The following is a 24,516-nucleotide window of genomic DNA, read 5'->3' on the forward strand; positions in this document are numbered from 1 at the left end:
GCTACAGGGGTGGAGGGGTGTTCTTGGCTAAGAAGGCAGCTGAGGCATGGCAGAGAAGTCTAGAAAGCAAGCAGAGCCAGGAAAGGAATGAAGGTTGCCTGGCCTGTACCACTCCTTAAAATGGAGGTCCTCAGAAGAACTCACCAGTGGGAGATGGTGGCTGCGTGGAGAGAGGAGTATTCCAGAATCCTTGCAAGGTGAGTTCCTACGGAGACCTCTGTTTTTAATGTCACACAATTGACTGAAAGGTCATTACAAGTTTCTCCTACGTTTGATGATTACCAAAAATGGAAAGAAAGGAAGATATTTGCTTATGTAGAAAGAACAAAATGCAGCTTTCCCCCCGCCAAAGTTCTACTCTAACAAGGTGTCTTTCATATAGATATTAGAGTCAGACAAATATCGTTGAGAGAAGCAAACCCAGAAATGACTTTAATGATTTTGATTATGAATATTCAAGTCACTTTAATTCAATGAGCAATTATTAAGCATCTACATATATGGTAGATGCTGGGGGTATAGAAAGGTAAAAATAGATAATCTTTTTCCACAGGAGTTTACATTCTACTGTGGGGGTCAGGATGAGAACTTACATTTTATAGCATATAAATAGTTATATGTCTACATGCATAATATATAGCTATATGTCTATTTGTGTATATATATATGTGTGAATGTATGTAGTGAATACAAAGTAATTTCAGGGAGTGAAGTAACATACCAACAAGTGGGAAGATATCAATTGGGGTATAAAACAGGGAGATTTAAGGTGTTGGCTTTGCTGTAAAGTGCAAAAGGAAGAGGGAAGCCCTGTAGACAGATGGTAATATTCTTCTGAGGGCTTCTGCTTAAGGTTGATATTGTGCTGGTTACATTAATTCTTGATCTATTACAGAGCCTCCTGAATGAGGCTCATAACTACTCAAGAATTTGGCCTAATTCTTCCCATAAGAAAAACCAAGTGAATGAAGAATAATTGTCCAACATATGTTATAAAATGAGATGGACAAGTTATAAAGCTTCTGAGAAATGTGTTTATATGTACCCACATGTATGCATAAACACACACAAACATGTTTACATGCCACATACATTTACATACAAACATACATATATCTATATATGTGTATATATGTATACATGTATGCGTATAATGTACTTGGGCAGTTAACTGGAGAATTAAATAGGAAGCTGAGACTGGGATGAAATACCTATGGGGAAATTGCCATATTCTTTTAATGATTCCAAATTTCTCCTTGAAACAAAGACCTATCTCTTTAATACCAGTATTCTCCTGGTATTATCTTATAGTTATGAGTCATGGAATTTAACAATCTCCAAACAATTAAATGTGATTATCACTAAGAGAACAACAGAGAAGACCATGACTAGTGGAAGTAGTCTATGAAATAATACAAAGAAGGGATTAAGGAGAACAGAGTAAAAGATGTCATTTAAAAATGTTCAGTATTAAAAAGCCCATGTGGTAAGATCAAGAGCTCACATGGACAACCTGAATGCTCCATTGATATCCTTCTGATGTTATGGAAAAGTAAGAGAGGCTTTCAAGATTTTTTGTGAATTTATTAGGACTTGTTCAAGAATCATCCAAGTTGGGCAGGCATAGATAGATCAAAATCTGTAGAATTTTGATAAGATGATAAGATTAGAGAGCCATTGGAGTCATCTCTATGTTCAAATCTATCTTTGGGCTTAACCAAAGTATACTTATAACACTGATACTTATTTTCAGTGTTTCAAGAGGTAGTATTATGCACTCTTTCCTCCAAGATGGTATCCAAAGTCAGAGAAGGAAGTGGTTGTACCTCCCAAGACAGAAGCCAAGTCAAAAGTTCTCTAAGGCCAAGAAGGCAGTGATGAAGGATGCTCATAGCTCTGCTCCCAAAAGATGAAAATCCAAATGTCTTTCACATTCTGGCAATCCAAGACATTTTAGGTTTAAAAACAGTCCAAATACCCTCAGAAAAGTCCCCCTAGACAAGCTTGGTTACCATGCCAACATTAAGTTTCCCTTGACCACAGAGTCTCTTGTGAAGAAGTTCGAATGCCCCTTCCCCCTGGTGTTCTTTGCAAATGTTAAAGCCAAAAAACATCAGATCAAACTGGCTATAGAGAAGTGGTACAAAATCAGTTTGACCAAGGTCAACACAGCGATCTGGCCTGATGGAGAGGAGACCTAAGTCTGACGTGCCCCAAACTTTGGACATTACCAACAAAATTGGAATCATCCAAACTTTTCAACTAACCTGCTCCACATACAATAACAGTTTTCCATTATATATATGTATTTATGTATGTAAATATATATATATATATGTATATATATATATATATATGTATGTATATATACATAGATAGATATATGGAGAGGGAGAGAGAGAGAGAGGGGAAAGAGAGAGAGAGAGAGAGAGAAGAGAGAGAGAGAGAGAGAGAGAGAGAGAGAGAGAGAGAGAGAGAGAGAGAGAAGGGTCGAGAGTATGGCATAGTGGAAAGAACGATTAATTTGGTGTTAGAGGACCTGAGATTGGAAGCCTAGTTCTGCAATAGTAGTTCCCCCCATTTCTCCCCCCAGCATGGCATCATGTAATAGTGCTAATGAAAGTTATAATGCTTGTGCAGTGTAGGTATTAAATCTCCCTCCTTAGGTATAATTACGGGCTGACCTACCCCCTCCTTCAAATGTAGTCCTGACAGGAGATAGAAATTAGGATTGCCTTATTTTCTGGGGCTCCTTTTACACCTACAATCTGTAATGTGGAAGAACTCACTTATACATCACCATGAGCAATAGGGAGGGATGCAGTAAAGAAGGGTTGGGGAAGGGGTCAGGTGATGGTGGTACTCACATCCAGGAAGGCTTTCTGGGCCAGAAACTTGAGGAGAACCATGCAGCTCCTAACTGCCCGCTGACGCTCATGAACCTTCTCCGAGGCCAGCCAGCTGTACATGTGCTAGGGGAGAACAAAGGGGAAGATGGGACAGAGCCATTGGGACCAATGAAACATCTGTGAAGGTACACTAGCATCTACTCTCCTACTCCCATCACTCCCAGTGGGAGCTATCTCCCTTCTCTTTCTCCCTACTTATCCAAATTATATCCTCCATTAGACCCCAGATCAAACATTGTCTTCTTTAGGAAGCTCTCCTTGGCTCCTCTAAGTAATAGAGATGTCTTCTTTTCTCTGGATTGCTGTCACACTATACCATATAGCCTGCTTTGTATTTCTACTTGTTTTATGAGTCTCTTGTCTCCTGTAGAAAAATGTAGAACTATGTGAGAGGAGAGGGAATTTTCTTATTTTCTTCTATTCCTTATGTTACTTGGGGCACAGAATGGGGCAAATGATAGGTGCTATATATATGTATGTGTATGTATATATATATATACACACACTATACACACACACATATACACATACACACATATATATATATATATATATATACTTATATTCTGTGTTTTAAGGTTTCTGTTAGAGCTATCTTTTTATGTTCTACATTTTAAGTTCATTTTGGCTTTTACTAATATTTGGGTAGGTGCAACTGACACTTCGTTAGGGACCTTGACAAAAGGATTTCTGATGTTGAGGGAATATCATGTGGTGCTGTATGATTGAAATGCACTGACTGGGCATCAGAAGGCCTGGGATCACTTCCTATCTCTAATATTTACTTACTGTGAGACCCTGGGCAAGTCACTTAACTTATTTGAGCCTCAGTCTCCTCCTCTATGAAATAGGGGTAATAGCACCTATCTCATAGGGAGCACTTCGTAAACTTTTTTTTGTAAATTTTTAAAGAACATAGAGATATGAGGAAAATCTCTTTACTTCTCTGGGCCTCAGTATCCTCATCTGTAGTGTAGAGATGATAACCCCTTGCCTTACCTCTGAGAACACTCAAGTGAGAAAATGGTTAGAAAAGTAACATATCAGTTCAAATATAGGTGTCAACTCCTAAAATAAAAGCCACTTGAAGGGACCTTAGAGATCATCTAGTCTAGCCCCCTAGTTTTATTGATGAGAAATCTGAAGTTTAGAGAGAGGGAGTGACTTGCCCAAGGTCACATAAGTGGTAAGAAGCAGAACTGAGATTAGGAGTCAGATTTTTTTTTAGGGCTAACTCCAGAGTTCTTCCTACCATTATACTCTCATGCTTTTGGATCTATGTGAAAGAAAAAAAAGTTATAGATATGTGCTGTAACAGCACAAACTATGGGCTGCACTTGGGTTTTATACAAACAATAATTGGAGGAAAAAATGCAGCCTACATGGGGCTAATGTGGAAGAAACTGCTGTATATATAGACATAAAAGATGTTCTTATTCCCAATCCTGTTTTATCTGTGTTCTTAGTCCTAGGAATTGGAGTAGGCTTTATGACCCTAGAGATCAACACAAGACAGATTGTAATCAAGGGAAAGATCAGGTGATTTAGATTGTAAGAGTTCTGTCATATTTAGGGAAAGCAGTGATCCCTCCCAATTAGAGGAGTCAAGGAAAGCTTCCTGCCAGAAGTGAGATTAGTGCTAGACTTTGAAAGACGGGTGGTATCTAGGTAAATGGAGAAGAGGAGAGATCATTTGACATGTTTTATCACTGGGAATTGTTGGTGCACTGAAGATGCTGAACCCGAGGTTGGATTCTGAAGGTGTACCCTTGACTCTTGTGTGGTGTGAGCCTAGCCCTTAGGAGGACAGTGTTGGTAAAATTGTTAGAGATGGGCCATAAGGCCAGAGACCTTCAGGCTTAGTTCTTCTGGGCCATACCAACTTCCCTTCCAGTTTTATCTTATCATTCATTATAGCAACAAACTCAACACTATATTTAATTATGGGTTAATAAATATAGTCTTGTGTAAGTGATAATAGTAACTATGATGAATAAAATTGTGATTTTGATGATGGTGATGAGGATGATGAGAATGATAGTAATGGCGAATGAAGTCATGGGGATGGTGATAGTAATGATTGTGACAATGATGCTGATGAAGTTGATGGGAATACGATAGTGATCGTGATACTGGTGGTGATGGGATTACAATGGTAAAAGTAATGGCAACGGTGATGCTAATGATGGTGATGGAAATACAGTGATGGTGGTGATTGGAATATAATAGTAATGATGGTGATTATAATGATGGTGATGGGAATACAGTAATGGCAATGGAAATATTGATGGTGATGATGGGAATACAATGGTAATGATAGTGATTCTGTTGGAGGTGATGGGAATACAATGGCAATGACAATAATGCTGCTGATGGTGACAGTGATGATTCAGGTGACAATGGTGATGTTGATTAGAGGGTGATAGTAATGATGAGAAATACAATGATCATTGGTGGGTGTTTATTGATAGTGATGATGATGGTGGTGATAATTCAGAATTTCCAGTGTATCCTTGAAATGATAATTTCCTCATACTTATACCTCCCACATAATTTTCTTAGTCCCCACCATTTTGGTCTCTTCTGTAGCATTTGGCTCCCACTCCTGGATATTTTCATCTTGTACTGGAACTGTACCATGCCAGCTTCTCTTTCCATCTCCCTGACACCTCCTTCTTTTTTCCTCCTCCTAAAAAAAATAGACTTCCCACAGACTATAGATCTCAGCCCTCTTCTCTATCTCCATTGTTCTTTGGAACTCTTATCTACTAAAGGTGATAACTTCAATGATCACCTTTATGTATATGACTACCAAATACGTGTCTGCAACCATGACCTCAGTCCTAAATTCCACACCCGTATTTGACTGTGCGCTAGAAATTTATATCTGCATTTGCTAGTGGCACATCAAATTCACCAAGTATGACACAGAGTAAATCCCTTTACTACTTAAACCCGATCTTCTTCCTGACCTTAGGACCTGAGTCAATGTCCAGGTTTTACCATGTGACTGTAGTCATGCTCAGCCATTTTACCTAACTAGGCTTCAGGTTCCTTCTCTGAAAACAAGTGATTGAACTAGATGGAATGTAAGGGTCCTTCCAGCATGCACATTAGTGTTCTGTATTTCAGGATCTTTCTAGTTCTGACATTCCATGTTCTAAAGTCCTTTTGTACTCATATTCTGTTTTAAGGTTCCTATTAGAGCTATCTTTTTATGTTCTATATTTTAAGTTCATTTTGGCTTTTACTAAATATGTTCTGCATTCTATTTTTCCTTTCAGCTCTGACTTTTAAAAAGCTAAAACATCTATTTTTCTCTGACTTTACATCCTACCAAATCACAATGGTAATGGAACCTAGAATAAACTTTGTGTCCTGATCTTCAGTCACACTATCATCCCACAAATGAATGAAAAAATGTCTAATAAGCATTTAATATGTGCCAAGAACAGATGATACAATGTGTGGTAACTTAAAAGATCAGATATAGTCTCCTATCCTCCTGGGTTCAGTGGATGGTATCCCACATAAACCTGTTTCCCTCCACCCCCCACCAAAACCTGGGTTACCCCTAGCATGCAGTGAAGTTCTTCTGGTTTGGGATTCTCTGTGATTAAGCTCTGGAGAAGCTCATCTAAGGTGGTCATGGTGTCCATGTAGAGTTTCTAGAAGGGGAGAAACTAAAGTCAGAAGGGTGAGGGAGTCTTGGGTTGTACCAAAGGTAGCCTTGATCAGGGTCTCATTTGGACAAGGACTAAGAGGTCGGGGTTGACTTGAGCCAAATAAAGGCATTTCCGTTTGTTTTGCTACTTCGTGTTTTGGCCATATATTTATGGTCTAGTGTCTCCTATTTGTATATCACCCTTCCTGGCCTTCACTTAGGGGCCATTTTCAGGATATACAATGAGGACAGTTAGAAGAGATCATTGGTAATGTTTCTTTTAGGTCTGATATTGTATAACTTGTGTTTTATGTCACAAGGTCAGTGATAGCTTTGTTTTTGAGAGCACAAGCACAATCTTTCCCTCTTTCTTAGGGTGTTTTTGTTCTAAAAATGCTTGGAGCCTGATGATGGGAGGTGAAGATAAATCTTCTAATGCTAGATAGTTGGCCATCCACCTCTGCTGAACACCCCCCCCCAATGGAGAACAGCTGGTGCGATCACCTGTATGTCAGGAGGGTCTGCGAGGAGACAGGTGTGCTTCTCCAGAGCCTCCACCAAGGGGAGTTTAAACACACTTTGGAAGCAAGTGAAGAGAATCTTGGATTTCCTTTTAAAGTCCAACACTGGCCTCAGTTTGCTGTGAGGTTATCAGAAAAACAAAAGAATGTGAGTACAATTTGAGTTGCAGTAAAAAAAAAATCAAATTTGGACCAAATAGAGAAGAAAAAGACAATGGAATTAGTGCCAAGTCTGAGAGCTTTGTGCTCCAGCCCTGAGCACACCAAAAGATGTGTTTTACCATACCATTATACCAATAACCATCAAAAGAAGAGTTAGAAAGTGTTGGGGAAACATAAAGATTTTGAGAGGGAGAAAATCCAATTAAAAACTTGGAACATAAACCAAGCAATAGAAGTTCCTAATAGAAGAGAGAATGAAATATTGGCCAGGAGTGGAGAACCTGCGGCCTTGAGGCCACATGTGGCCTCTCACTTGCACCTCTGAAATGCATCACCCCCCCCCAACCCCGACATAGTGTGCTATTCTTATCCCTGCTGATATCTTATCACGATACTAGCCATTCGTGCTCCATGAGGCCAGGAACTGTGCCTTAGCTAAACTTCACACACAGTAGGTACTTCATAAATGTCTGCGGGATATGAATTGGAATTCTCCCCTCTCTCCCATCCGCCATCTAATTGAGACCTGGCTTTTTCAGTTTGGTGGTCCCTGGACATGTTGGTTTCACTGGGAATCACTCTGAGGAGGACAGGATGAACCTACCAAAGTCCTGAAATGGCGCACATGACCTGCTGTCGAGTTGTGGTACAGAGAGTGTCCTGGGGTTCTTTCTTCATCAGCACCTGTGAGTCCCCGAAATAAAGAATTAGAAATAGGGTCAAGACTTCTAGGTCCCTGTACAGAGAAACTGGTGTGTCCTGCAGTGAACCAAGCCCTCGCCTAGCCTCAACCACAGATTTCCTCTTCCACTCCTTCTTCCCAACCCCACCAAAGTGGAGACTGTCCTCCCTCCTAAAAACCTCCCAGGGGAGTTCTGGACATTCCCTGTCTTGGTCAGGTGGACACGTCTATTCCCTACTGCTGTTCTCCATCCTCAAAATCTGTTCCTCCAAGTGTTCCTCAGAGTGATCCTCTGTGAAACAAACATGCCCAGGGACCAACAAACTGAAGAAGCCAGAGCTCAGTTAGGTAGAGAATAGGAGAGAGGGGAGAATTCAAGTTTATATACTACAGACATTTATGAAGTACCTACTGTGTGCAAAGTTTAGCTAAGGCACAATTCCTAGCCTCATGATTGTCAGCAATTAGGATATAGGATCACAGATCCTGGAACAGACCTTCAAGGCTATCTGGTCCTATCTCCCATTTTACAGATGAGGAGACTGAGACATCCTAGGGAGAATTCTCGTTTAGGTACCCTCTCAAATGGACTTCACAGAGAGGCTCCAAAATTTCCCCTTAGCAGCCTAATTACTACTGGATCGTCACTAGGGGCAGGACATCATTTCAGAAAAGGAAAGTGGTCCTAGAAAAGGGGCTGCTGAATCCGAGATGAGTGATGGGGAAAATGTGTGTGTGTGTGTGTGTGTGTGTGTGTGTGTGTGTTAGGTCCCAGGCTATTTTGACTGTATCTAGTAGGGTATTAAAAATCAGAGAGTAAGAAACAACCTCAGAGGGCATCTAGTCAAACCTATACCTGGAAAGAAATCCTCTTTACAACATTCTTGTCAAGTGGTCATTAAGAAATGCTAGCTGACTGCTTGATTGATTGGGCACCTAGCCTCTGATGAAGGCTTCCAGTGATAGGGAACTTACTGTTAGATGGCTGTCATTGTTAGGATGTTTTCCTTAATATATTAGGACTTCTAGTACAAGGCATCCCGTGGGTTACCAAGGAATGCTTTTTGATTCCATTCATGCTTCCTTGTGTTATCTGGACTTTTGAGGTGAAAGTTGTAGGGCTGGATGAATTCTGAGTTTGGGAACTGTGGTTGTCTAGGTGGGATATGTAGTCATTAGTTGAAAAGTGAAAAACAAAATGGTGGGGGTGGCAGCATAGGTGAGGAATGCTGGTGCATATTTAGAAAAACCAGCTTTTCATAGTTCTCATTCTTATTGGAAGCTAGCCCCTGTGGAAGACACAAATACCATAGGTTAGTGGTAAGGGTGCTAGATTTGGAATCAGAGAAGTTAAGTTCACATTTCAGCTGTCCTGCTTAGGCCATGGCTTTGTCATTTGTAAAATGAAGGGGTTGGATGCAATGTGTTGTATGGTCTCTTCCAGCCCTAAATACTATGATCCTTTGACACTGCCCACATTTATACAGGTTCAGGGGCCATTCCAGGGACTTGTATCCTAGTTTTCCCTGTCCCACTGTTGATCTTCTCTCTTTCTCCATACCCGTTCACTTACCAGTAGGCTGTTGATGAGCTCAGGCACCTGGGTGAACTCATAACTGTGGGCCCCCTCGTTCCTGCTGATGGCCCCCACCAGCAACAGGACTGCCTCTAGGAAGCTCTGCTTGAGGGTATCATCCTGGTAACCCCATAGGGAAGGAGACATGGAAAATCAAGTCAGAGAGTGTGTGGATATGAACAGGTATCCACTTGTTCCCTTTCAGAGCCATTCTTAGTGTGTGTCAGGGCAAGGGGTGGTGTCTCTGGGAGGCTTGGAGTCCCAGGGACTGTTTGGGCCCCAGGCCATTTCTAGTTAGTAGGAGGGTGTCTCAAGAGAGACCAATCCAAGAGGGTGGTCTGGGCCCTTTATAATGTGTGTCTTAGTTTAGTTTTCTGGAGATGAGCTTGACTAGACCTTGGGAGGGGTCTTGTCCTCTATTCATCTCCATTATATTGTTGCATTATGTTCACACAGGAATTCAAACATAGGCCACCTTCCTCCCTTCTTTCTACCCCCAGATTCTTTTACTGACACGAATCCTAGGAATGCTTTTGGGCTATAGCATTATCCACAGTTTGCCAAAATTTGATCTCTCTATCCCTTCCCAGAAACCATCTTTCCCTCCAGACTGACTAGTCCACTCAATATCCCCTAATATATGCCATCTTTACCACCAGATTGTTCCACCCAAAATCTTCCAACATCTTTCTCTTCAGCCAAGACTGATTTAGTTACTCTGTCTTTCCCATGAACCCTCTTCTGTTGCTAGACTGATTCTGTCATTGTACCCCCAAACACACCCTCTTCTCCAGTCCAAGTGTACCACTTAATGGTCCCCACCAATCCTTCCTCTTTTCCAGTCAGATTGTTTTATTCTCTGTCCCTGAATGTGCACCTTCCTGTCCAACCACTCCTTATCCCTTCTATGGATCCCCACAGCCAGATAGGTCTATTTACTGTTTCTCAGCTTTCACCACACCCATCAGCCAGAATGATCCACTCACTGTTCCCTAACATGTAGCTTCATCACCAGTCAGATTGTTCCCCCAAGTTTTCCCCAACCATCATGTAACTCTTCAGCTTGACTTGTCTACTCATTGTCTCCCAAAATACACCCTACTTTGCAGCCAGTTGGGTACATTAATGATGTCCCCGAACCTCTTCTCTGACCAGAGAATTACACTCACTGTCCCCCAGCAGTATATCTTCCTGTCTAGTCAGACTTGTCTAGTCTCTGTACCGCAACCATGCATCCTTCTATCCACCCAATCAATCAAATACTATATATTCAGTGCTAAATCTGTGCCAAGACTAGGAATACAAAGAAAGGTAAAAACAAAACAATGCCTATCCTCCCTCTCCCTTGTAAAAATCTCACGTTCTAATTGAGAAGACACCATGAAAATAAGTGGGAACACATAAGATAAATACAGATTAGATGAAGGAATCTCTAAGGAGAAGGCACCAAAAGCTAGGGTGGGGGAGGAGGGACTAGGAAAGACCAAACTGATTCAGTTACTCATTAACCTCCTATATGCATTCTCTTCTATATCTAGACTTTCCCATTATTCTAGGGTCCTTTTTTAGAACCCTTAATTCCTAAATCATCTCATAGATGCAAAATACTCTAAATACGAAATATTAGACAAAAGCCCCAAGTGAGTGTTAATGTTTCCTCCACCTACTGTATATGGCACTAACATGCTTTAAAGTTTGGAGATCGGCTCCAGAAAATTGAAATTAAGTAAAAAAAAAAATTCAGGCCAATAATGCATTTAATGGTGCTATGGTTTATTTGCCATTTGCTAAGCTTGCATTATCTCCTGAGCCTTGAGAAGTTTTTTCCCCAAACTTCCAAGGAGCTGTAGTTGTATAGACTATGTCCATCTGTGCAAAACCTTGGGTTCTTGGACTCTGGGAAATTTATAGATAAGAAGTATCACAGACCCCAACCAATACCCCCCAAACAGGTCCAATATATTTACAAAGTTAGCCAAGGGGTGAATCAGACCTTCCCACTTTCCTTTTCTCCCTCTTTCCCTTTTTCAATTAATTCTAATTCTCAAACATCCCAAAGGATAGATTTGAGAGCAGAAGCAACAGATAATACCTTGTTTCCTCACCAATCATTGCCTTAGAATCCCTGGAAAGCAATAAAACTGGTGAAACATCACCAGCCGTCATCAGAGAAGAAACATTGCAAGGAAATATGGGAAGCCCTTTCTTGCTGCTGCTTCTTACCAACTGATCTGAGGATGCTGACACTATGTGACATGGATAGTTGATATGAGACTTGATTTACAGCCTCACAGTGAGATGCAAACTTCCTAGAAATGCCTAGGAAAATTGTAGTGCCTTGCATCAAAGGCTTCTGTGGTCTCAGCTGACTTTAAAAAATAGCCTTCAATAAATCTCATGAGGATATCTAAGTTTTGTTCCAGGGCAGTCTTTGTGTGCTGGCAAATGGATGATCTAGATAACCATCCATTTAGAAGGCATTTGCTATTAAGTGGTGAGGGAAAGGCAGGATAGACTGATTACCTCTCCAAAATCCAAACGTTAAGTCCTCTGGACCTACAACATCTAATCGTTTGTTGCTTTATATGAACCTTCCTCTCTAGGCAAATCGGCCCACTCACTAACTGTCCCCTACTGGCACCTCATCTCTGGCCACACTATTCTATTCACTTCCTCCTAAATATGCACTCTTCTTTGTATTCAACATGTTTCATTCACTGTCCCCCAATATCCAAAACCTCCTTATCCAAACAGACTGGTCCATGAATTGTGTCCCAACACGTAACTTTTGTTTAAGTCCAACTGGACTGTTCATTGTCCCCCAATAATGCACTGTCCTATCTAGACAGCACAATGCACGCACTGTCTCCCAACTCTCAATAGTCCTTTCTAGTCAGACTGGCTTATCCTCCAACAAATAGCCTCCTCTTTAGCCAAACTGGTCTCCTCACCCTCCCTAAATACGTACCCTCCTCTAGAGCTGAGCTGGTCCACTCAGTTTCTCCCCAAATTCATACTCTCCAATCAAACACATCCACTCATTGTCCCCCAGCTTTGATACCCTTCTCTTGCCACACAAGTCCACTTATTGTTTTCCAAGATGTACCCTTTTCTTCAGACAGTGTTTCTATTATTACCCCACATACCCTTTCTTCAGCCAAGTCAGTCTATTCACTGTCTTCCTGAAGTAAATGCTTCTCTTCAGTCAGACTGGTCCACTCATTGTTTCCTAACACATATCTTTCTTTCTCTTTCCCTTAACCATACAACATCTCCTGTTACAGTGGTCCATTTACTGTCCTAACAAGCACCCTCTTTTCAATAGACTAGTACACTCGCTCATTTTCCCTTGAATGAATCTTCCTTTGCAACCTGACTCACTATTTGTCCTGGACTTATTGTTCTGACAGGCTTGTCCACTTACTCTCCACTAAAGGGTACCCTCCTTAGGGTCCACTTTCTGGTCCACTTCTTACACAACGTGTATCTTTTTAATTTTTTTATTTTTTTTATTTTTTAGGCAATTGGGGTTAAGTGACTTTGCCCAGGGTCACACAGCTAGTACGTGTCAAGTGTTTGAATTGAGGTCAGAATTTGAACTCAGGTCCTCCTTACTTCAGGGCTGGTGCTCTATCCACTGCGCCACCTAGCTGCCCCTAACATGTATCTTTTTTCAGATGGATGACATCCCTCATGAACCATCCCATGAGTCCCTAAGCAGACTGGTTCATTTGCTGTCTTCTACAGACCCAACCCTCCAGCCAGAGGTGTCCCTTTTCACATTCCTCCAACATGGCACACTCTTCTCTCTAATCAAAGAAGAATCCCTCATCCTCTAGTCTGATTTTGCCATTCAGTCATGTTCCCCAAATTTACATTTTTTTCTCCTCTCAAACTGTGTAACTCATTCACCATCCTAGACATGCATCCTTATCACAGCCAGATATATAGTCACTCCCTTCTGATATGCACCCACCATTACAGAAAGACTTGCCCACTTCCTGTACCTAACATTTACCCTCTTCTTCAGCCACATTGGTCCAATTACTGTCCCCTGTATGCTCTTACATTACACCCAGATGAGACCTCTCTTTTTCCATTCTCTCACATGTGTATCAGCAACACTAAAGTATTCCACTCAATGTCCCCCCAAGGCAATCCCCGCTCTGGGCAGATTGGCTTATAACTCACTGTTCTTTCACATGAAATAATGTGTCAGAGCAATGGATCCACTCATTGTCCTCCAATATGCCTCCCTGTCCAGCCATACTAGTCCATCTATTGTACTCCAGCACAGACATCCTCCTCTCTAGCCATCCTGAACGGACCAATAACAATCCCCCAACATGCACCAACCTTCTCCATCTACACAATTCCATTTTAAAAATTAATTAATATGGCCCCTGAGGTTCCTTCCAACTCTAATCTGTGATCCTGTGACCCCATCTCTTGCCAGTCAAACTGACTCAATCATGGTTCCTTCATGTACATCTTCTCTCTAGACAAACTGTTCCACTCATTGTCTCCCAGAATGCACTTACCTTCCTCTCCAGCCCAATGGTTCACATACTTTCTCACAATTTGCACCCTTCTATTTAGACTGGTCCATTCATTTTCTTCTAAAGTAGACTTTCTTATTTAGCAAAAACAGTCCACTTTGTCCCCCATAAACATGTCTGTCTGTCTTGTCAGATTGTTCATTCACTGTCTACTTTTCCAGGAAAACTCATGCTCCACCATATGCACCCAACCTTCCTGGGTCAACTGGTCACGCTAAGTATTCCCTAATATGCAATTATCCCCCTTTTCAGGCAGCATAGTTCCCTCACTCTTCAGCAACATTCTCCCTCCTGTTCTTTACTGTTCACCCACACTCACTGTCTTCTGCCTCACGAGAGGCACTGGTGGTGCAGTAGATAGAATGCTGGTCCTGGGCCTGGAGTTGAGAAGACTAAAGCTCAAATCTGGCCTTAGAAACTTAATAGCTGTATGAACCCTGGGCAAGTTACTTAACCTCGGTTTGCCTCAGTTTCCTCAAATGTAAAGTTGTTCTTAGGATCAAACGAGATAATATTTGTAAAAAGCATTTAGTACAGTGTCTCGCAAATAGCAGGTACTACTTAAATGCTTATGTCCCCCACCCTTCCCCTACAGGTCTAATTGGTCTACTTTTAGAGCCAGACTGGCCCATTCATTCACTCTCATCAACCATGCATTTTCTTCTCCAGTCAGCTATTTCTACTCATTGTCTCTCAAAATACACCATCCTCTTCACCTATATTGGTTTATTTACTGTTACCCAGCATTCAACCTCCTGTCCAACCAGAAGGATCCACTCATTTTCTTCCAATATGCATTACTCCTTTCCTGTCAAATTGGTCCACTTACTCTATTCTCTAGCCCAATGTGTATCTTCCTCACCAGTAGGATTGGTTCACTCGGTTTTCCTCAGCATGTAGAGTGTCCCCCAGACTTCTTCCTCTCCAAGGAGTCTTGTCAATCTATTCTCCTCTAACACTGTACTCCTCTCTCTAGCCAAACTGGTCTCCTCATTGGATCTAATATGGGTCCACCTCTAGCAATCAGATTGGTCCATTCCTTGTGTTCCATAATGTAACTGCCTCTACAGCCAGACCAGTCCACTCATACTTCTTCATTATTTTCCCCTGCTCTGTAGACAGGCTCATCAACTCTTTTTACTGTCCCTGAATGCAGCCTCTTCAGTGGCAAGAATATACTATTCCATTACTATCCTGTACATGTGCCCTTACTTGAGGGTATACCCACAGGTACCCATTTTCTTCACAGCTAAACTGATGCAGTTACAATGCCTTTTTTTCTAGCCACACTGATCATCTCACTTATTTTCCCTTAATGCATCCTCTTCTCTACTGAGACTGAGACAATCACTCAGTGTCTCCCAACATGTACCCTCTATTCGTATTAGTTTATACATAGACTATCCACAGACAGGTTTGTCATCTTACTGTCCAGAAATATGAACCCTCTTTTTCAACTGAATTGGTGTCCTCATGGCTACCCAAACATACACCATCATTTCCAACCTGCCTTGTCAATCCAAACTCTCTCAAACATACCTCCTCCTTTCTGTCCAGATTAGACCATTCACTTTACCCAAGCTACACATCTTCCTCTTCAGTCAGACTGACCCCAACATGCATTTTCCTCTCTCCAGTTTGCTCATTATGCCTTATATGTGCTCAAGTCTCCAGCCAGATTCCTTTGCTTAGCATACCCCCAAATTCACCATCTGCCTTTCCAGCCAGATTGAATCGCTGACAGTCCTATAACATCACATTTTCCTCTACAGCTCCTTTCACATACCATCCCTGGCATGCTTCCTCCTCCTCTTAAAATGAAATGAAAATTCACTGTCCTTGCTCATTCCTCTTCAATTGTCAGGTTAGTCAACCCCATTGTCTTCTAGAATGATTCCCCAACACTACACCTCCTCTCAAGGTTACACTTCTCCATCTGGAGCCTAGAAGGCTTTGGTTCAAATCTCGCTCCTGATATTTACTGTTTGACCCTGGGAAATATCACTTAACTTCTCTCAGCCTCACTTTTGTCATCTGTAAAATGGGCATAATGATGTCTGTTCATGCCCACCTCTTAGACTTGTTGTGAGGCTTAAATAAGTTCATGTATGTAAAACAATTTGCAAATTTTATCTAGCACTGTATAAATGTCAGTTATTATCAGTGTTATTATTATTATTATTGTTGAAAAATATCATGGTGTAGTAGATAGAAGGTTGGCCTTAGAGTCCAGAAGAACTAAATGGTTCTAACCTTGCCTCAGACCTGGCAGTGTGACCCAGTGCCTCAATCTTCTAAGACAAGGAGTTGCAGACCTATCTGCATTGTTAATGAGAGTTTAAGAGTTGCAGACCTATCTGCATTGTTAGTGAGAGTTTACTTATAAGAATTCTCTAGAAATCACTGTTCTGGACCAAAAATATATTATTATTATTATTATTATTATTATTATTATTATTAGCCGGGTCATGCATTCTGCTTTTATCCACTGTTTCCCAGTACACAGCCTACTATCTAGCCATGCCAGTTCACTCACCATGTCCAGCAGACAGACTAATCCATCTCCTTGTCCATTCACTGTCCCACAAATCACAGCCCCTTCATTGTCCCTCAATAAGTATCTTCCTCTTCAGTCTTATTCCTCTACTCACTGTCCCATTAAGCACTCTTCCCTAGGCAGAATGTTTCATTCATTCAATAAGAACTTCTGAAGCACCTACTATGGGTTCTCTGTGTGCTAAGCATTGGGAATACAAGAAAAACGCAAAGGATAATCCCTGCTCTCCTCAGTCCAATGAGGAAGACAGAATGCAAGCAGCTATATACAAACAAGCTATATACAGTATACATCAGAGATAATCAATAGAGGAAAGGCATTATGGAGAGCCAAGAAAGGCTTCTTCTAGAAGATAGGACCATTTACTTTCTCTGACTTTAACTTTCTCCGATCAGAGACTGATGTACTCACATTCCCTGGCATGTATTCTCCTCTGTAGCTAGACAGTCCACCCCCAACCCCCAGAAACGCACTTTCCCCTCTAGCTAGACTGAGCCATTGTTCCTTCTCTCCCACCACGCATCCCCTTCTTAACCCAAATTGGTTTACTTCCTCTCTCCCGTTGCTGTCCAGACAGTCTGGCTCACTTTTTATTCATGAAAGCAGATTTATGGAACTAGAAAGGAGCTCAGAGAGTATCTTGTTTAATCTCTTGCTCAACTCATAAATGCACTTTGGACAGCCTTCCTAATAATGACAATAGTGTTAGAGCAAGAAGAGACCTTAGAGGTCCTGGAGTTCAACCCTCTCATTTTGCCAAGAGGTTAAGTGCCTTACCTAAATCATCTGATGCCTTTATTTTCCCAATGAGGAAGTTGAAGCCAAAAGAGACGAAGTGACTTATCCAAAGTCACACAGGTTGTAAAGGATTGAGATGAGATTTGAAACCTGGTCTTCTAAATCCAATGTTCTTTCTACTGTACCATGTTGCCTCTTCTAAGGGGTCATTCAGCCATTTCCTGAAGACCTCCAGGGATGGGAAATGCTCTTTCTTAAGGCAAGCCCATTTCCCTTTTGTCCAGATTTGATTATTACATCAAGCCTAAATCAGCTTCTCTCTCTGCAATTTCTACCCACTATTCCTAATTTTTCTGAGGCCAAACAGAATAAATTTAATCTCTCTTTCACATGTTAGCCCTTTAAGTACTTGAAGTCATGGTTATGCCATCCCCCAACTGGTTCTAAGCTCAAAAATTCAAATTTTCTTTAACTATGGACTTAATTTCAAATCCCTTCAACACCTGCATTACTTTCCTTCTATACCTTCCTGATATCATCTGTTGAGGTCTTTCTCAACATGTGCCCAGACCTGAAAATACCATTCTGGATGGTGGGAGTTCTGACCAGGGTAGGGGATAATAGAGTGTTCCCTTATTTTGGCATTAGGTTTCCAGTCACATAGTCTAAAACCACTGTGTGTGTGTGTGTGTGTGTGTGTGTGTGTGTGTGTGTGTAGCTTTCCATGTCATACAGTTGGTTCATATTGAGCTTTCAGTACACTAAATCTCTCCAGCCTCACCCGCCATTATTTGACTCACAATATTAGTTTTCACAACTCACATTGTTTTCTAGCTGTGTCTCTTCCTTCCTATATTTGTCCTGTTTGTTTATTTATTTTTGTACCTAAGTGATGGATTTTAAGATAATACCTATTAATTTGCACCTTTCTGAGTCCCTATTCTTGACATCCAGTGAGTTAGATATGTTCCCTCCCAAACTGTATATAATCTACTAATTTGATGAACATGCTAGAATGACTTCATCTAAGTAACTCATAAAAAAGGAAGGAAAGAAGGAAGAAAATAAGCATTTGTTAAGCATCTATTATGTGTTAGGCACAGTGCTAAGTGCTTTATAATTATTATCTCATTTAATCCTCATGACAACCCTGGGAGGTGGGTACCATGATTATTCCCATTTTATAGCTGAAGAAACTGAGGCAGACAGCAGTAACTTGCGCAGGGTCACACATTTAGTAAGTGTATGAGACTAGATTTGAACTTGGATCTTCCTGATTCCATGCTCAGTACTTTAACTATTATATCACCGAGCTGTGTAAAACAAACAAACAAATACATACATACATAGGCTAGATAAATACATAAATATTAAAATGTTGAACAGACTTAAGACTCCAGACAGAACCCATTTGGCATTTCATTAAAGATCTCCATGTAGGATGTCATTCACCCATTAATTAACAGTCTGGGTCTGCTCATTCCACCACTTCTGAATCCTCCAAACTCTACGATCATCTAGGCCATATTTCTCCATCTTGTTCATGAGAATTCTGAGGGAGGTTCTGCCAAAGCTTTGCTAATTTCCAGGTAGACTAATTTTAAATAGTCTGCTAATTCAATAACTCTTTCAAAAAGGAAATGAGGTTGATTTGGAAAAAAATTTATTCTTTGGGGATCTTTTCTAGTTTCAAGTGAAGATCACTTCCCCTTCAAAGTTCTCAAAATCCATCTGTTTTATAATCCTTTGAGAACTTAGAGACTAGGCATCAAATTCAATGGTGACTACTTTGCAGAGTCCATTTTCTTTCTCTTTTTGCAAAATGGGACCACCCTTATCTGTTTCTAGGTATATGGCACCTCTTCTGTTCTCCACAAGCCCTTGCAAGTTTACAATAGGGGCTCAGTAATCACACCCACAAATTCATGTAGGTCTTTTATTTTGAATATATTTAAGGACAGTAGCAAGGAACTGGAAAAAGTTTGTGAACTGGAGTCAGAAAACATCTGGGTCCAGCTCCGTGCTCTGTCATTGACTAGCTATGTGACACCAAGGAAATCACTCAACCTGAGTCTCAGTTTCCTTCTCTCTAAGATGGGGATGATGATGTGAGCACCACATTTGAGGAAGGACAAAGCTGGAGAAGGGTTGGAATAGGCTCACTAGGATGATGAGGGGACTGTAAAACACCATGTACAGAGTGTGCCAAAAGTGTTAGTGTATTTTAAAGCTGTTAAAACTTTGAAGAAAAGGGGGAATGGAGAAGAGAAGACAAGAGAGATATGCCAGCTCCATCATCAACTATTTGAATGGTTGTCACATCAAGGAAGGATTATATTTATTCTGTTTATTCTAGGAGCAGTGGGAAGGAAGTTGCAAACAAATTTTGGCTTGAAGGAAGGAAAAACTTCCTTGGAAATTAGAGCTGACCCAAAGTGTAATGGTATGTTTTAGAGGTAATGAATTTTCTTGTCACTTTAGGCCTTCAAGAAGGAGGATGGATACTCATGTGTAGGGATGCTAAAGAAGGGATTTCCTACTCAGTGAGAAGTCAGGCTGAGGGTCTTCCCAACTCTGAGAAACTGGGCGGCCAGTTAGGAGGATTTCACAGTAATACATACATATGAGAGATAAGAGCCTAAGTTAGGGTGTTGTGTTTATCCCCTTTTTGCTACTCACACAAACAAGAGATGTTTTGGGGTTAGACTCAACAAAAACAAAAAGATTTGTCAAATGATTGGATATAGGAGGGAAGGAGGAGGAAAGAGTCCAGGATGACTCCATGGTCTTGAACCTAACTTGCACCTGCAACAGAAATATGAAAGTTTGGAGGACTGGAGATTTTAGTTGAAGAATACAGCAATACAACCTTTTTAACAAGTTGAGTTTGAAATGCCTGTAGGGCATCCAGGAAGAGAAATTCAACAGTAGTTGATGATACTGATAATTCTAGCCTAGAATTTAAGAGATGGACTAGATCAGGGCTAGACATAGAGATATGGGTACTGTCCATGGGAGTTGAAATTTCCAAGAGAGAACAGTAGAGAAGAGAAGAGGGGCTAGAAGTGATGAAAAATATCATGTTAATAGGGAGCACAATGGATGATTATCCAGCCAAAGGGATTTGAAAAGGATACGGACAGGGAAGATGAGAAATGAGGCAACCATTCCATGGAAGAAGGAGAGTACTTTTTGAATATCAAAAGTTGCAGAGAGTCAAGGAGGTTGAAGACTGAGAGATTAAAAGATCTTTGGTAACCAGTCAAGTGGTGGAGTTCAAGGCCAGATTGAAAGAGGGTGAGAAGTGAGGGGGGTAATGAAGAAGTAGAGCAAACATGTGCAACTCATTCTAGTCATTTGACTGTGCAAGGGAGAAGACTTACACAATGATAGCGTGAGGGGATAGCAGAGTCAAGTGAGGGCTTTTTCAGGTTGAGGTAGACCAGAGTACATTTGTAGGCAGGAAAAGAGCCAATAGAAAGACAAGAGATTGATTATGAGAGAAAGAGGGGCAATATTCAATGAGGCAAGCTCCTAGAAGAGATAGGAGGGAAAGGGATTGAAGGATAAAGGTTGAGAGGTTGCCTCAAAAACAAAAAAGGAGTAATGGAGATACATCTGGGTAAAGATATAGACAGATTTTGAGGTGTGGAATAGGAGGCAATGAGGGAATTCATAAAGGATGGACTCTATTTTCTTGGAAAAGAAGATAATGACATCTGTGGGGAGTGGGGTTAAGAGAGAGCAGATGATGGTGTGAGAGGCCTGAGGAAAGAAGAGAAAGAGGGCCTAGCTGAGATTAAATAATATGAATTTGAAATAGATTCAATTGGAACAGTGGGGTTGTATCCTCCAGAAGTATTTGGGGTTATGGAAAAGGCAGATGGTAGAAGTGACACAGGGTTGAAGATTAGCAAGGATGAATTGTGGTTAAGACCACAGGCAAGAGAGGTCAAGGGTGGAGAACAATGTTCTTGGCAACTATATGGTCCATGATATGAATAGGGTAGAGAAGCAGGGATGATCTGGGGCAGGGTTGAGGAACCTGTGGCCTCGAGGTCACATGTGGCCCTCTAGATCCTCAAGTGCAGCCCTTTGACTGAATTGAAACTTCACAGAACAAATCCTCTTAATAAAAGGATTTGTTCTGTGAAGTTTGAATACAGTTAAAGGGCTGCACTTAAAAAGGGAGGCTTGAGGATGTAAAGGGCTGAGAGGTGGTAGGGTGGACTTGAATTAGACAAGAGTACCGAGAAAGGGCAGTATGGAAAGGGATATTTATATGACTATATAGTCATAGGAACCAGTTGTTTGGGGCTTTTACCTTTCTGGGTTTTATGATATTAAAGGATGGCTCAGGCACAATGTTGCCTCTCTGAATACTATGATGTTGGCGGAGGCGGTAGCAGAAAGTTCAGCCTGGATGTCCAAGCCCCCAGAGATCAGAAAGAACTCTCTCATGTCACCAACTCATTAGTAATATCCCAAGATGGAGGAGTATGAAGCCAACACAGAAAATATCTCCCACGACAATAATTTTACCCATATGGGTGCTGCCCTTCATTAACACATACCCCTCCACAACTTATAAATGGTTTCCTAAGCACCTGTGACAAAACAGGAAATGCGTGTTTCTCCATTTAGCTAAGCAGGCCTTCAGCAAACTGAAAGAAATTTATCACCAGGCCTACACTCAAAAGACTTTCCTTTCCATCTTTGTAGGGCCTACAAGAGCTGGTTCTGTTGGTTTAGCCTTTGAGAAGGCAGAGTTCCCCCTAGTCTTTTCATGCTTCAATGAGACAAGGGAGGTTTTATAATTTTAAGACTCCATGTCTCCATTGTCCTATGATTCTGATTGTAATATTTTGTATGTAATTCTAAGATTCTATGTCTCTGTGCTTTTGAATTGGAGATTCGAAGAGAGTCTGTGATCTTAATTTCTGGTTCTCTATGAGCAGGCAGCATTTTTCATACCCAGTAGCTACTTTGGAAGTAGAAGACCATTCTCGAGGAGATGTTGTCCACCCAAGGGAGGATATTCTCTTTGGCCTTGGCTGCCATCTGCCCATAGGAGAGAAGGATGGTACTTCTGGCCCACCTCCACTTTGGGTCTTCTTCCTCCTGGGGAGATGGCAGAAGGAATGAACAATCAAACAGAGCCTTCAACATTGGGTTTGTCGACAGGCATCACTGTTTTCGGACAGTGGTGTCCTGAGGACAGGTATCACAGGATCATAGATTTAGAACTAGGAGGTTAGACCTTTAGAAGTCAGTGAGTATAATCCCATCATTTTACAGAGTGGGAAAATGAGTCCAGGAGAGGTTAAATATATTGCCCAATATCATGGATAGTAAATGGCAGAGCTGGGATTTGAACCCAGGTCCTCTGACTCCAAATCCATCAATTTTCCCTGAACAATATGCCTCTCTGGTAAGGAGCTTGGGTTCAGTTCCCTAATTCTTCCTGGAGAGGGAAGGGGAGGAAGTCAAGAGGTGGCAGCCCATGCTGGGGCCCTTGTTTTCCCCAATTTATAAAATGTATAGACTTGAAAAGGGTGGTTGGGTTCCAGGCCTGGAGAAGTTCATATCATGGGGAAAGTCAACGCATGGTAGCAAGAATCCAAGCCCTTCTTGCCTGGCTGGCCCTAAACAAATCTTGTTCATTGATCCACTTATTGACTGACCGATTCAACAAATATTTATTGAGCATATCCTAAGTATAGGGCCCTGAGCTCTATGTTGGGGAAGATATATGATGCCTTCATACAGCTTAGTCAGTCAAGGAAGAGAATTGATTTGGTGACTCATGTATTCACATATGCAAACGCCTCTTTCCTTTCTAATTTTCTTCTAGGTGTTTTCTCTTTGCTGTGTTGGTGTTAGTCCCTCTTCCTCTGCCCCACCCTGCCTATTTATTCCATGCAATATTTCTTTGTCCTTATAATCTCTTCAGGTTTCCAATTCTTTTCTCTACCACTTGGAATCTCTGCTGCCCATCCTCTGCTTCTTTCCACTTGTCCTCTTTTTTCTATGCTGTTCTAGGGAGCAGTGACTGTCATAGGTCCTTGCATGATGCTGATGGTGGGTGAACTGTAATTTGAGGAAGTATTCCTGTTTGGAAGGGGGAGGTGGGTGTTGCAGGGAATCCTGAAGGTGAGATTCTTTGATACAAGAGGCTTTAGAGATCAAAAGGACTTGGGAGAAGAGCTAACACAAATCCCCCATTTTATAGTTACTAAAACTGTGGCTCAGAGATGGAGAGATTGATGCTGAACATTAGACAGGTTATGTGTCATAGACCCCTTATTATTTAATGTCCCTGTGAAGAGGAGAGGGGGAGTGTGGCAGAGTTCCTTTGTGGCCACAGGATGCAAATACCTTAATGTTAAAGTTGTTAAGAATCTGCTTCAAAGGTCCTGTCCGGCCAAACTGGTCCAGGACTGCCCAAGCATCATCCAGATGTCGTGCTGCTGTTAACCCTATGGTGAGGGCAATTCCCTGTAAGGGGACAAGAGAAGTAGGGATGCTGGTAAACTGTGGGTTCCCAGTGCAAGGCAGATTGGTCCAAGGTTCATGGGACCTTAGAGGAGAAATGGCTTATCCCACAGGGACACTGAGCCCCAGAGAAGGGAAGGGACATCATTCCCCCTAGATAACACAGTGAGTCAGTGGTAAAGGCAGATCTAGAACTCAGGTGTCCTGAATTCCTGTCAAAATCAATAGCATTCATATATTGCTTTACATTTTACAATGCACTTCCTCCTCACAGAAGCCCTGTGAGATAGGGTATATCAATGTTAGTCTCTTTTTCTCTCTCTCTTTTTTTTTTAGGATCATTGATTTAAAGATGGGAGGGCTCTTAGAGGTAATCTAGTCCAATCCTACAGTTTTACAGATGAGGAAACTGACACCCAGGGAGGTGAAGTGAGGGACCGAAAAGCCAATGCATTTTCTGGGATTGAGGTAGCTAGGCAGAGCAATGAATAGAGTACTGTTCCTGGAGTCAGGAAGACCTGAGTTCAAATCTGGAATTAGACATTTGCTAGGTGTGTGACACTGAGTAAATCATTTGACCTTTGTCGGCCTCAGTTTCCTCAACTGTAAAATCAAGATAAATAATAGCACCTATCTACCAGGGTTGTTGTGAA

The 24,516-nt window shown here is 41.4% G+C and overlaps 1 protein-coding gene across 1 annotated transcript in view; it reads right to left on the bottom strand.

Annotated features, from left to right (window-relative positions):
* Nucleotides 1-24,516, bottom strand: part of LOC110214246 (maestro heat-like repeat family member 5) — a 124,779-nt gene that overhangs the window by 51,373 nt on the left and 48,890 nt on the right. The window contains exons 9-15 of the mRNA XM_020995072.2: nt 23,747-23,866; nt 22,343-22,489; nt 9,512-9,634; nt 7,861-7,940; nt 7,078-7,213; nt 6,482-6,577; nt 2,868-2,972 (exon numbers count right to left, since the gene is read on the bottom strand). Coding sequence (XP_020850731.1) covers nt 2,868-2,972; nt 6,482-6,577; nt 7,078-7,213; nt 7,861-7,940; nt 9,512-9,634; nt 22,343-22,489; nt 23,747-23,866 — 807 coding nt within the window. The remainder of the gene's footprint in view (nt 1-2,867; nt 2,973-6,481; nt 6,578-7,077; nt 7,214-7,860; nt 7,941-9,511; nt 9,635-22,342; nt 22,490-23,746; nt 23,867-24,516) is intronic.

This window comes from Phascolarctos cinereus, unplaced genomic scaffold (genome assembly GCF_003287225.1).
Source record: "Phascolarctos cinereus isolate Bilbo 61053 unplaced genomic scaffold, phaCin_HiC Scaffold_4;HRSCAF=312, whole genome shotgun sequence".
NCBI lineage: Eukaryota > Metazoa > Chordata > Mammalia > Diprotodontia > Phascolarctidae > Phascolarctos > Phascolarctos cinereus.